We start from the raw sequence: 14,555 nt of genomic DNA, 5'->3' as shown, positions 1-14,555 counted from the left end.
GTGCAGCTTCTGGACTTCAGACATGTTCATTTTCACACAGTGACAGAAACGTTTCCCCCTGAACTATTTTACTGACAAACGTTATAACGTATGGTATACCATTCAAAGCTCCAATAGCTTCACAGCTAAGCTAACATTAGCTTCACAGCTAAGCTAACGTTAGCTTCACAGCTAAACCATTCACCTGAGTCCCATAAGAGAGGAGCGTCTTCTTCCCCTCACAGTTACACGGAGCCCCAGATGCACTTTATATATTCGTGATAATATCATCAGTATTGTGTTTATAAATTAAACTTCTGAAGTACCGAGGATGGATATAACCGGGAAATACGCTACTGCTACGATAGCTCGCTGCTACTCCATCAAGAACGATAGCACACGGACGGAAGCTCCTCCTCCGGTGCCGCAAGGCAGTCTGGCTATTATGGTCATTATGGTGACGACTGAGGAAGTAGTCTCGACTCCTCGTCACTCGTGTCATATCCGGTCATATCTGATCATATTTTATGTAGCGGTGTTGTAGTTGCTCGTCCTAATCTATAATATGGGGGGTTTCTGTTTAGCCAAGGGAGCGGTTACTTACAGTAACTGGCTTGGTGTTTACGCGCGTCGTGCTAGCAAGTACACCAGTGGCTATTTGTGTCCACTCAGTGGTGTTTCACTTTCAGTTGGAGTCCACATCAAGAAGTACAGCCAACAGACTAGAGACGCCCCGGGGCAGTATATGTGCTATAATCTCCCTCACAGGACCGTGTTCAAAATCCAAGGACAAGACACAAATCCGTTTCTCCAAGGGATTATAACCAACGACATGGGGTTACTCGAAGAGCCTGGACACAGAGCCATGTATTCACACATGCTAAACGTGCAAGGAAGAACACTATATGACATCATGTTGTACAGGTAACTTACTGCACTCTTGATAGTATTTTCTAATAGTTGTTTATTTTTACCCACGTTGTCAGCACTTTTTCAGGATAGTTCACTGTAAAAGTGGGTGTGGCCACTTATCTATGTAATGCAGCTGCCATGCTCTTTACAGAGGCGCATGTCAGGAATGGAAAGAACTGTGTACAGTTTGGCTCATATAAGCACAATGTAGATTTCAAATTAAAGGAGAGATCCACCATTAAAAAAATATATTATAGCGATGTACCAATTGGATTTCTGTGTGATGTTTGGTGATGCATCTTTTTCTAATGTCCATGGATAACTTCCCAGCATACCTCCCTTCATGTTAACATAATTATTGTGTATTTAATTTGTAGATGTAAGGAAAGAAAGTTATCCTTTATTTATCCCCTTGGGGAAATTCATCCTCTGCATTTGACCCATCCTCTACTAGGAACCTTCCTAGAACTAGGAGCAGTGGGCAGCCACTGTGCAGTGCCCGGGGACCAACTCCAGTTCTTTTTGCCAGTACCTTGGCCAGGGGCACTGACAGGAGTATTAACCCTAACATACATGTCTTTCTTTGATGGTGGGAGGAAACCGGAGCACCCGGAGAAAACCCACACGGACACGGGGAGAACATGCAAACTCCACACAGAAAGGACCTGGGATGGACCGGGGTTCGAACCCGGGACCTTCTTGCTGTGAGGCAACAGTGTTAACCACTGAGCCACCGTGCCGTCCATAGCTAGGGTGAAAGAGTGTTTATTACCCAGAAGAACCAGCGGTGTTTGAGCTGAGTGTAACAATTTCTCCACAATAGCAAATGTACAAAGCTAAAAATTGCATTGTTACAATGTAATATTCTCTCTTTGCCAAATCAAAGAGAGTGTATCTCTTTGATTTGGCAAAGGGTTTCCATAATTGGCCACCAGCACATGGACTCATATACCCACTTTGATTGAAAGCAGCAGGTTTACACACATTCTCTAAGGGTTGTTCAAAGTCATTCTGGGAAACGGCCAACAGGAAATCAAATCAGTAGAAGTAGAGGGAAAGTGGGTACACAAAAAGTTGATTTGCAGCACACTAAACAATGGATGAAGTCTAACTGTGTATCTGAGGGTGGATAAGGCTCTAACTTTCTATTTCCTTTTCAGTCTGAAGGAAGCGGAGGCAGGGTGTGGCGTTCTCCTCGAGTGTGACAGCACGGTGACGGACTCCATCTTGAGACATTTGAAGGTGTACAAGATCCGCCGGAAGGTAACCTTAAGCCCCTGTCCAGAGCTCTCTGTGTGGGCGGTGCTCCCCCAGCAGAAACCCCCAGGTCAAGAGGTGGTCAAACCTGGCATTTCCGCCCCAGAAAAAGCTCTAGTATGGGAGGTTGATCCTCGAACTGAAGCCATGGGCTGGAGATTGGTGCTGGACAGTCAAGTTGACCCCTTGGATATGATTGCATCATGTCAGCAAGGTGACACAGAGGACTACCATAGACATCGCTATGCAATAGGTAAGACCAATTAGTAGGTTAGAGTACATCCGTATTGTAAGAGGCATGTGGAGAGAGAAGGTTTTGTATGCACTAGAGATGGGACGATATGGTTCTCGCTTGATACGATTCTATGTGCGATATGAGGTTCATAATTCGATGCATCATCATGCAACCACAAATCATATGATTTTGTTGGAGAGCTTGTGAAATTGTGATGTGCAAGTCATCTCATTTGTGATTACTACAGCAGAATAAAATGTAGTTAATATCGTGATTCATTTTTCTGCCCCACAATACATATGGTCACATTTTTGTATTGCAAAATATTGACTTTTATATTTTCCCATTTCTAGTGTGCACATGTCCTTGGGAAATTTTGTGACATTTTAAAACATTTTTCATTGCTGTCTAGGGCTTCCTGAGGGAGTGAAGGACCTTCCTCCTGGTGTGGCGCTCCCACTAGAATCCAATCTCGTCTTCATGCAGGGCATCAGCTTCAGCAAAGGCTGTTACATCGGCCAGGAGCTCACAGCCAGGACTCATCACACCGGGGTGGTGCGGAAACGCCTGATGCCAGTGCGCCTGTCAGCTCCGGTCGAAGGCCTGGAGGAAGGAGCTTCACTACACACGCAGTCGGGCAAGGCAGCCGGGAAACACAGGGCAGGAGTCGGAGAACTGGGTCTGAGCCTCATCCGCATGGCTCACTCCAAAGAGGTGCTGACGCTCAAAACGTCTGATGACATCACAGTAACACTCAAGGCCTGTGTGCCAGACTGGTGGCCTAAAGACTTCAAAATGAAGTGAACCAGTGACAGACATCTAGTTGACATTACAGTCACAGGACTCTGAAGCATTGCTGTTGTACTCCTGCTGTTTGGCACTAATCCACGTTTGATGTTTTCCCCCTTTTTCTTTTTTGCAGTAACATTTTCTGCTTGTGATTATTCCAGAATTTAAAATTAATATTTACACCTCAGCATTATATTATTTAACAGATGTACTACATAACTGATATACTGTTGTTAAATAAATATGGAGAAACACAATCCAGAAACCCTTATTTTTTTCCATTTCTATCTTTCAATTCAATATCCTCACATTCACAGCCACATTTAAGACTGCAATACATCTCAGACCAAATGTGTAGTATTACCTTACTGTATCAACATGTAATTCACACCACACAAATTGGCACAGTTTTTATTCAAGCCATTGTCAGGTTAGCTTTACATCCCAGGGAGACTACTGAACATATTCTATTCCTGGTAAAGGAGATGCTGCCCTCTTGTGGACTGTATGGTGTCTCGAATTTGCTGCAACAAGCTTTCAGGTTGTGAACTGAGTGTTGAATGATCGAGCCGCTTAAAGTCCTCGTTGCAGAGAAGACATTGGAGAATATGAGCCACTCTCTGTAGGTCAAAGGCAGCGTGGTGAGCATTCTGTTTTAGTGTTAATCTTAACTAGGCATTTGATGTAATTTTGTTACCAACTATTAACTATTTTAAAATGGATCAAATGTTACCCTTTTACTTGTTAATGAGAATAATGAGAATTTGTAAGCTCTACTGGAAGTTGATAACATACTGTTACAGTTCTTACCAAATTATAAACTTGATTGTGCGAACCACTGGGCACGAAAATGATCATCAGAGTGTCTCAGAGTGTCTAATATTTGACTTATACCACACTGTGAGAATACCACCCAAAAATAATCCCGTTGCATTTTATGTGGAAAATTGAAACTGAAAAAAACCCAGTTGCATTACGTAAACTAACTGGCATTTAAAGGGTTTAAATTCTGAAAAATGAATAAACATTTGGTCTCTCTGATGGGATCTGAAGTTACTTAAAAGATTTAGCAAAGAAAAGGCAAAATAATTCTAGGGTGGGGTATTGGCAAGGACCTCACAATACGATAGGTATCACGATACATGGGTCACAATACGATTGTATCACAATTCATTGTGATACAATACATATTGCAATACTCTATGTAATTTACTGAAAATTTAAAAATAATTAGCTGAAAAATACAACTTGCTGTCACTGTGTACCACCCAGGTTGAGTCAAAACTACCGAGTGTTGAGTCAGTGTGTTACTAAACGCACTAAAATAGAAAATAATTCTTCTTGTGTCATTGAACACACGGCTGTGCAAAAAAATGATATGGCGATATTTCACAATATTTTTCAGAAATATCGATACAGTATTGTGGGGGGAAATATCACGATATTGCCATATTGATTTTATTCGACAGCCCTTTTGTATATGCTTATTTAATTAATAGACCATAATAGTCTATTTATTAATGAAGCATCATAGTGTGAGATGACTTTTAGGTGTTCATTAGGGTTAAGAAAAAATAAGTACAATTTCAATTATTATATTTCAGTTTTTGCACATTCCATAAAACAAGGTTAAGATAGGATAGCCTTTATTAATGTCACAAGTGGGAAATTCACTTGTTACAGCAGCTCAAACAACTAGAAGAGTGACACATTAAAAGAAAAGTAAATAGTAAAAGTAAACAGATATACACACTACATTAAAATACAACAATTGGCAATTGATAACATGTTTAGGCTACAATGCTTATAAAAACGGATGGCAAGGATAAGACAATATACTCTGTTCAGTGAAGTAGTGGAAAACATTGAAGAACACATTTTCACATAGGGTTGTCCCAGCTACCATAGGCCTACCAAACAAATGATCAAGTATACTGTCTGTAACTGTGCATTACAATTTGACAGCAATAGATCTTCTCTATAACAAAGGCCAATGAAAGCAGTTTAAAATGTTTACCCTAGAGAACTATAAAATATAAGAGGTTGCACTGAATCGTTTTTGCTTGTCTGTTTCATATATCCAGACATATATTTTGCTTCTTTTTTCCCAGTATTTTCTTGTACTTATTTCTAGAATATTTTGTTCTTTATTTCCAGAATTATTTCTTCCGATAAACTAAGAGTTTAGTATTTGGAGAAATGACTGTACTTTTGATAAACAAACAGTAACCGTGTCAAAAAATTAAGATGTATAAAAGGGGTAGGAAACCACAAGCATTAGCTTCTTCCTTCTCCTTTTTTGAACATGCATGTCATTTATTTTCTTGGTATAACGTGTGAAACCATGTGGAAAATGCTTGATTGTTTGATGTCATGTTCAAAAATAAAAATCTCATTCATTCAATGAAAATTCATTACATTTCATTAGTGCCATTTTCAGACCTTGCAAAGTCATCCTGTGGGCCGGTTTGGACACTTTAAAATGCCATACCACACACAAACACTTTAATATACCATACCACACACAAACACTTTAATATACCATACCACACACAAACACGTGTTATGGTCTTGGTTTGGACACTTTAAAATGCCATACCACACACAAACACTTTAATACACCATACCACACACAAACACTTTAATATACCATACCACACACAAACACGTGTTATGGTCTTGGTTTGGACACTTTAAAATGCCATACCACACACAAACACGTGTTATGGTCTTGGTTTGGACACTTTAAAATGCCATACCACACACAAACATGTGTTATGGTCTTGGTTTGGACACTTGAACATGCCATACACGTGTTATGGTCTTGGTTTGGACACTTGAACATGCCATACCACACACAAACATGTGTTATGGTCTTGGTTTGGACACTTGAACATGCCATACCACACACAGACACGTGTTATGGTCTTGGTTTCACTTTCATGTGACTCATTAGCTGTGTTTAGAATCGTTCACTTATTCACTCACTCAGGAAACAGTTTGGAACCTAGCTTAGGTCCTGTCAGCTGTTCTCACAAACACTGCAACAGGAAGTAAGCTGGGGGGAAATTAGAATGTTTATTGTAGAGTTGAAACCATCTATATAGTGAATCAACTTAACAGTTGAGAATTCGGACAATGCGCTCGCTCGATTTCTAGTTTCTGTAATAGGGAACGGTTTCCAACAGGGCTATTGTTTCCATTTTCACTAAACTCTTACCAGATTTTTGTGTGATAATGTTAAGTTTGTTTTTGTGATACATAAACACAGGATAACACAACAAACAAACATACACTCAAATCTGCCCTCCACCACAGACAGCAATTATGTTTACTTTCTTGTGTGGACCATCATGTGTGTCTTCAAGTTTGATTTATGACCAAAACCTTTACCACAGACTGAGCAATTAAATGGTTTCTCACCTGTGTGGACTATCATGTGTGTCTTCAAGCTTGATTTTTGACCAAAAGCTTTACCACAGACTGAGCAATTAAATTGTTTCTCACCTGTGTGGACTATCATGTGTGTCTTCAACATTGATTTATCACCAAAACCTTTACCACAGACTGAGCAATTAAATTGTTTCTCACCTGTGTGGACTATCATGTGTGTCTTCAAGCCTGATTTAAGACCAAAACCTTTACCACAGACTGAGCAATTAAATTGTGTTTCACCTGTGTGGACTATCATGTGTGTCTTGAATTCCACTTTTTGACCAAAACCTTTACCACAGACTGAGCAATTAAATGGTTTCTCTCCTGTGTGGACTATCATGTGTGTCTTCAAGCTTGATTTATGACCAAAACCTTTACCACAGACTGAGCAATTAAATTGTTTCTCTCCTGTGTGGACTATCATGTGTGTCTTCATCTTTGATTCATGAGCAAAATCTTTGCCACAAAATGGGCAATTAAATGGTTTCCCACCTGTGTGGACTATCATGTGTGTCTTCAAGTTTCCTTCATGAGCAAAATGTTTGCCACAAACTGAGCAAATCAATTGTTTCCCACCTGTGTGGACTATCATGTGCTTCTTAAAGTGTGGTTTATTACCAAATATTTTACCACAAACTGAGCAAGTCAAGTGTTTTTTCCCAAGAACTTCGCTGTTTCTCTTGGAGTCTATACCTGACTGAGGTTCACTACTTTCCATCCATTCTTCATCACTGTTGTTGGTCGCAGGTTCAGAAGTGTCTGAAGTCTTTTCATCACTAGCTGGTTGTAAACTAGCAGCTGGATCTAAGTTCCCTGCTGGTTCTGATACTCCACAGTCCTCTGCACCAGCTTCTCTTTTCATCTGTTCAGTTGAGCTGCTGGCTAGAGGCTCTGCCTCTCTGTTCTCCTCAGTTTGGCTTAGCAGTGAGGACTGAGGTTTCTCTTCATCATCTTCACTCTTCACAGGCACAGGGGTGAATGGGTACTTGGTGATATGGGCCTCCTCCATCCCTTGAAGCTGCTCTCCCTCCTGACTGATGCAGAGTTCGTCCTTTTCCTCTTTAATGTGTGGGGGCTCTGGGTCCTCCTGCTCCAGATTGGAACTCCACTCTTGCAGCTCAAAGGGAACTTCTTTAATGACCAACAGCTGCTGGAAGTCTGGAGGTACGGCTACTCCATGTAACCGTACTACAGGATTGAAAACTGTGTCCAACAGCTTTCGTTGTTGCTTGATCGTTTTTGAACTAGAAGACTCTAGCCAGATGTCTTTCTTCACAAGTACTTCACTGTTTTTCTGTGAGTCTAAACCTGACTCAGGTTTACTAGTTTCTGACCAATCATCACTGTATTCAGTCTCAGAAGAGTCTGAAGTCTTGCCAGCACTGGCTGTTTCTGATACGCCACAGTCCTCTCTATCAGCTTCTGTTTTCATCTGTTCAGTTGAGCTGCTGGCTAGAGGCTCTGCCTCTCTCTTCTCCTCAGTTTGACTTTGATGAAGCAGTGAGGACCGAGGTTTCTCTTCCTCATCTTGACTCTTCACAGGGACAGCAGTGAACCACACTACAGGATAGAAAACACTTTGCTTGATTGTTTTTGAACTAGAAGATTGGAGCCAGGTTCTAGACTCCTGAAGCTGCTCTCCATCCTGACTGATGCAGAGTTCCTCCTGTTCCTCTTTAATGTGTGGGGGCTCTGGGTCCTCCTGGTCCAGACTGGAGCTCCACTCCTGTTGCTCAGTGGGAACCTCTTCTTTAATGACCAACAGCTGCTGGGTGTCTGGACGCAAGGCTTCCCTGTGCAGCTTCTGGACTTCAGACATGTTCATTTTCACACAGTGACAGGAACGTTTCCCCTTGAACTATTTTACTGACAAACGTTATAACGTATGGTATACCATTCCAAGCTCCAATAGCTTCACAGCTAAGCTAACGTTAGCTTCACAGCTAAACCATTCACCTGAGTCCCATAAAGAGAGGAGCGTCTTCTTCCCCTCAGAGTTACACGGAGTCCCGGATCCACTTTATATATTCGTGATAATATCATCAGTATTGTGTTTGTAAATTAAACTTCTGAAGTACCGAGGATGGATATAACCCGGAAATACGCTACTGCTACCATAGCTCGCGGCTACTCCATCAAGAACGATAGCACACACGGACGGAAGATCCTCCTCCGGTGCCGCAAGGCAGTCTGGGTATTATGGTGACGACGAAGGTCTCGTCTCGACGCGTGATTTCGAATCGCACACAGGTTACGCAAAAACCACGCCCTGTGCCCGCCTACGCAGTAGTCAAGCGCCGGGATTGGCCAGGCGATCATGCTCATGTTGGGCTCTCTGTTACAGGGACATCATTCCTGTGAGAAGCAGCAACACCAAGCGAGGCTGCAGCGAGGCTGCAATGAGGATATTGAAAGACTGCTGCGTAGGCGGGCACAGGACGTGGTTCTTGCGTAACCTATGTGCGATTCGAAATCACGCGGTCTCGACTCCTCGTCACTCGTGTCATAAAAAAAAAATCGTCATATCCGGTCATATCTGATCATATCTTGTGTAGCGGTGTCGTAGTTGCTCGTCCTAATCTATAATATGGGGGGTTTCTGTTTAGCCAAGGGAGCGGTTACTTACAGTAACTGGCTTGGTGTTTACGCGCGTCGTGCTAGCAAGTACACCAGTGGCTATTTGTGTCCACTCAGTGGTGTTTCACTTTCAGTTGGAGTCCACATCAAGAAGTACAGCCAACAGACTAGAGACGCCCCGGGGCAGTATATGTGCTATAATCTCCCTCACAGGACCGTGTTCAAAATCCAAGGACAAGACACAAATCCGTTTCTCCAAGGGATTATAACCAACGACATGGGGTTACTCGAAGAGCCTGGACACAGAGGAGCCATGTATTCACACATGCTAAACGTGCAAGGAAGAACACTATATGACATCATGTTGTACAGGTAACTCACTGCACACTTGATAGTATTTTCTAATAGTTGTTTCTTTTTACCCACGTTGTCAGCACTTTTTCAGGATAGTTCACTGTAAACATGTGGGTGTGGGGCCACTTATCTATGTAATGCAGCTGCCATGCTCTTTACAGAGGCGCATGTCAGGAATGGAAAGAACTGAGTACAGTTTGGCTCATTTCAAATTAAAGGAGAGATCCACCATTAAAAATATATATTATAGCGATGTACCAATTTGATTTCTGTGTGATGTTTGGTGATGCATCTTTTTCTAATGTCCATGGATAACTTCCCATCATACCTCCCTTCATGTTAACATACTTCTTGTGTATTTATTTTGTAGATGTAGCTAGGGCGAAACAGTGTTTATTACCCAGAAGAACCAGTGGTGTTTGAGCTGAGTGTAACAATTTCTCCACAATAGCAAATGTACAAAGCTAAAAAATGTATTGTTACAATCTAATATCGAGAGTGTATCTCTTTGATTTGGCAAAGGATTAATTGGCCACCAGCACATGGACTCATAAACCCACTTTGATTGAAAGCAGTATAGGTTTACACACATTCTCTAGGGGTTGTTCAAAGTCATTCTGGGAAACGGCCAACAGGAAATCAAATCAGTAGAAGTAGAAGTAGAGGGAAAGTGGGTACACAAAAAAGTTTATTTGCAACACACTAAACATCACAAATGGATGAAATCTAACTGTGTATCTGAGGGTGGATAAGGCTCTAACTTTCTATTTCCTTTTCAGTCTGAAGGAAGCGGAGGCAGGGTGCGGTGTTCTCCTCGAGTGTGACAGCACGGTGACGGACTCCATCTTGAGACATTTGAAGGTGTACAAGATCCGCCGGAAGGTAACCTTAAGCCCCTGTCCAGAGCTGTCTGTGTGGGCGGTGCTCCCCCAGCAGAAACCCCCAGGTCAAGAGGTGGTCAAACCTGGCATTTCCGCCCCAGAAAAAGCTCTAGTATGGGGGGTTGATCCTCGAACTGAAGCCATGGGCTGGAGATTGGTGCTGGACAGTCAAGTTGACCCCTTGGATATGATTGCATCATGTCAGCAAGGTGACACAGAGGAGTACCATAGACATCGCTATGCAATAGGTAAGACCAATTAGGTTAGAGTACATCCGTATTGTAAGAGGCATGTGGAGAGAGAAGGTTTTGTATGCACTAGAGATGGGACGATATGCTTCTCGCTTGATACGATTCTATGTGCGATATGGGGTTCATAATTTGATGCATCATCATGCAACCACAAATCATATGATTTTGTTGGAGAGCTTGTGAAATTGTGATGTGCAAGTCATCTAATTTGTGATTACTACAGCAGAATAAAATGTAGTTAATATCGCGATTCATTTTTCTGCCCCACAATACATATGGTCACATTTTTGTATTGCAAAATATTGACTTTTATATTTTCCCATTTCTAGTGTGCACATGTCCTTGGGAAATTTTGTGACATTTCAAAACATTTTTCATTGCTGTCTAGGGCTTCCTGAGGGAGTGAAGGACCTTCCTCCTGGTGTGGCGCTCCCACTAGAATCCAATCTCGTCTTCATGCAGGGCATCAGCTTCAGCAAAGGCTGTTACATCGGCCAGGAGCTCACAGCCAGGACTCATCACACCGGGGTGGTGCGGAAACGCCTGATGCCAGTGTGCCTGTCAGCTCCGGTCGAAGGCCTGGAGGAAGGAGCTTCACTACACACGCATTCGGGCAAGGCAGCCGGGAAACACAGGGCAGGAGTCGGAGAACTGGGTCTGAGCCTCATCCGCATGGCTCACTCCAAAGAGGTGCTGACGCTCAAATCGTCTGATGACATCACAGTAACACTCAAGGCCTGTGTGCCAGACTGGTGGCCTAAAGACTTCAAAATGAAGTGAACCAGTGACAGACATCTAGTTGACATTAGTCACAGGACTCTGAAGCATTGCTGTTGTACTCCTGCTGTTTGGCACTAATCCACGTTTGATGTTTTCCCCCTTTTTCTTTTTTGCAGTAACATTTTCTGCTTGTGATTATTCCAGAATTTAAAATTAATATTTACACCTCAGCATTATATTATTTAACAGATGTACTACATAACTGATATACTGTTGTTAAATAAATATGGAGAAACACAATCCAGAAACCCTTATTTTTTTCCATTTCTATCTTTCAATTCAATATCCTCACATTCACAGCCACATTTGAGACTGCAATACATCTCAGACCAAATGTGTAGTATTACCTTACTCTATCAACATGTAATTCACACCACAGACCACACAAATTGGCACAGTTTTTATTCAAGCCATTGTCAGGTTAGCTTTACATCCCAGGGAGACTACTGACCATATTCTATTCCTGGTAGAGGAGATGCTGCCCTCTTGTGGACTGTATGGTGTCTCGAATTTGCTGCAACAAGCTTTCAGGTTGTGAACTGAGTGTTGAATGATCGAGCCGCTTAAAGTCCTCGTTGCAGAGAAGACATTGGAGAATATGAGCCACTCTCTGTAGGTCAAAGGCAGCGTGGTGAGGTCCAAGTGTGGCGAGGGTCTCTGACAGATGCCTTGGATAGTCAGAGGGGTCCCCCGATGAGCACGAGCTCAGGAAAGACATGCGGTTGTCAGCAATGATTTTCAGGAACGAGGCAAATTCCCCATAATTGATACCGGAGCAAGACTTCATGATGACCTGGGAAAGAAACACACAAAACAATGATCTGACATAAACATAATAGTGTATACACTTCAAGACAACATAGTAATTCTAGACATAAGATAGACTGAGCAGTCTTTTCCCCTGTAGTACCTGGCAGTGCTGATGCCATGAGTCCATGGTGTTTCTCCACTCCTCTATCTCTCTTTGGACAGAAGACAACTCATTTTGAAGGAACTGCCACATGATGTCAACGTTGCAGCCATTCAGCCAGTTATGATTGATGGAGATGGTGTCCTCCTGCAAGACAGGGAAATAACAAGTCAGGATCATGATGAATTGTTCACATCAATGAAATGCACTGTTTTACATCCATAATAATAGAATTCACATGTCCCTATTTGATCATAACATAACTATGACATATTCCAATTGGTAGATGATTTTATCCAAATTGTGTTTGTTAATGTACACAATCTATAATATTCTGCACACGATCTTCAGAATATATGTGCATTCTGTTTTAGTGTGAATCTTAACTAGGCATTTGATGTCATTTTGTTACCAACTATTAAGTAGTTTAAAATGGATCAAATGTTACCCTTTTACTTGTTAATGAGAATAATGAGAATTTGTAAGCTCTACTGGAAGTTGATAACATACTGTTACAGTTCTTACCAAATTATAAACTTGATGATGCCAACCACTGGGCACGAAAATGATTTCACCTGCCTCTTGAATAATTTCAAGAGGCTGACAGGCTTCATCAGAGTGTGGGAAAAGGCCTCTGTCCCGAAGGTCAGAGGAAGTGACATCATAAGCGAGGTTGCCATGAGTGTCTCGTAAAAAGTCCTCCTGGCCTGGTGGGTACAGGAGCCATTTTTTCCTGCCACAGATGTTTGCAGACCAACTGTAGGAGCGGAACACATCACCATGGAACGGGGTCCTAGTGACAGGAAAGTACATGTCATACAAAGAAACAAATGTTGAGCTAGTGCACATTTTGACTGTAGGCTGTATTAATGCTCACTTTTACATACCATGAGCCTTTAGGTCCCATGTAGACAAACCGGTAGTCGTCCACTTCAAGGGTATCCCAGTATTCATTGAGCCAATCAGAGGAAAAGAACACTGGTGTGGTGTAAACATTGTGTTCTGGAAAGTCCCTGTAGTAAAAACAAACAAAAAAGCCAAAAAATATGAATCATGGATAGGTACTGATGCTGTACATTGCATGTCCACAAAACAAAATAAAGTCAAATCAGTATTGTGAGACCTTGACATGTGCCAGTCTTTCAGATAGAGACATCCTTTAGGTGATGAGTGGCCATTCTGGATGTATTCCTTCCAGTAGTGTATGAATTCTTTAAAAGGCATAATTTGTTTGGGGTTTGCATTGTATTCCTTTGCATTGCAGTTTGCTACAGGAACTGGTGCTTCATCTGTAATAAACAAATACATTTACATGACAACAGTTATTGTATCATTTGCATGCATTGACAATAATGTGTGATAATATTTACAGTAGTACTACTGCTTACTTACTTACCAAACTCTTGCAGCAGTTTCTGGAAATGTGGTTTTCCCTCCTCAGTCACCCACTGTTTTCTACACTTCCAGTCCTCAGTAAACCTTCTTGAAAACATACATGGATGGTTGGGAAGTAAGTACTTCTTGAAGAATTTAGAATAGCTCAGCTCCTTGTCAATGTAGTCCACAAAATGTGAGGACCAAAACTGCTCATAGGATTGTCTGGGTATTTTGACTAGGCTGCAGCAAGTGTGATATGATTCCCCGTCCATGATGATGGTAAACAAAACCTTGGCTGGCTGGCTGGCTGGCTAGCTAACGCTAGCTAGCAGCTGCTGTCACTCGAGTAGCAAGAACTAGTAAAAGCTAGCAGGCTAATTGTTTTGAGATTCGATTATGCATCTCCTTCCAGCTTTGTTGTCCAATGTTACGCTTATTCAAGGCCGAACACGAACGTTAGGCAACAAATACAATATTGCTATTCTGAAAACTCGCTCCATTTGATTTCATCGCGATGACTGCAGGGAACGAACGAAATGAATCAGAATCACATAAGGTTACGTATGTATACGTTACTATTTTTCTATTTACGCATATTACCCCTGCATGTATTAACGCTGTTATTTAGCGTTAATTAATACTAAAACTACAAATTATCTTAATTCTAGTCCGTTTATTTTTTTTTACAAAACCTTATCGAGTCATTACATTTTGCTGGCAATATTTTCTAGTCGGACAGAAATACTACTGTACACCTACGCCACGTCACTTCCGTGTAAACAACACTGTTTTGAGAGTAACGTCACGCTCAGCCGAAC

The 14,555-nt window shown here is 41.8% G+C and overlaps 3 protein-coding genes across 3 annotated transcripts; 2 read left to right on the top strand and 1 right to left on the bottom strand.

The window, feature by feature from the left end:
- Window positions 1-509: 509 nt before the first annotated feature.
- On the top strand, window positions 510-3,932 carry LOC310791738 (putative transferase CAF17 homolog, mitochondrial). Its single transcript, XM_083653394.1, has 3 exons — window positions 510-903; window positions 2,052-2,401; window positions 2,796-3,932. Exons 1-3 carry the CDS (start codon window positions 545-547, stop codon window positions 3,185-3,187), a joined length of 1,101 nt encoding a protein of 366 aa, XP_083509520.1. The 5' UTR covers window positions 510-544; the 3' UTR covers window positions 3,188-3,932.
- A 5,314-nt stretch (window positions 3,933-9,246) lies between these two features.
- Window positions 9,247-11,536, top strand: iba57 (iron-sulfur cluster assembly factor IBA57). The gene is made up of 3 exons (XM_083653507.1): window positions 9,247-9,556; window positions 10,318-10,667; window positions 11,059-11,536. The coding sequence occupies exons 1-3, from the start codon at window positions 9,375-9,377 to the stop codon at window positions 11,448-11,450; spliced, it is 924 nt and encodes a 307-aa protein (XP_083509633.1). The 5' UTR covers window positions 9,247-9,374; the 3' UTR covers window positions 11,451-11,536.
- Window positions 11,537-11,907: 371 nt separating this feature from the next.
- On the bottom strand, window positions 11,908-14,009 carry jmjd4 (jumonji domain containing 4; the record flags this gene model as incomplete). Its single annotated transcript, XM_083653337.1, has 6 exons — window positions 11,908-12,243; window positions 12,361-12,507; window positions 12,886-13,153; window positions 13,248-13,373; window positions 13,484-13,649; window positions 13,757-14,009. 6 exons carry the CDS (start codon window positions 14,007-14,009, stop codon window positions 11,908-11,910), a joined length of 1,296 nt encoding a protein of 431 aa, XP_083509463.1.
- Window positions 14,010-14,555: the final 546 nt, after the last annotated feature.

Source organism: Poromitra crassiceps, assembly GCF_964638095.1.
Source record: "Poromitra crassiceps genome assembly, chromosome: 17".
Lineage (NCBI taxonomy): Eukaryota > Metazoa > Chordata > Actinopteri > Beryciformes > Melamphaidae > Poromitra > Poromitra crassiceps.
Note: the sequence above shows the minus strand (reverse complement) of the source record. Positions and strands in the feature narration are given on the sequence as shown.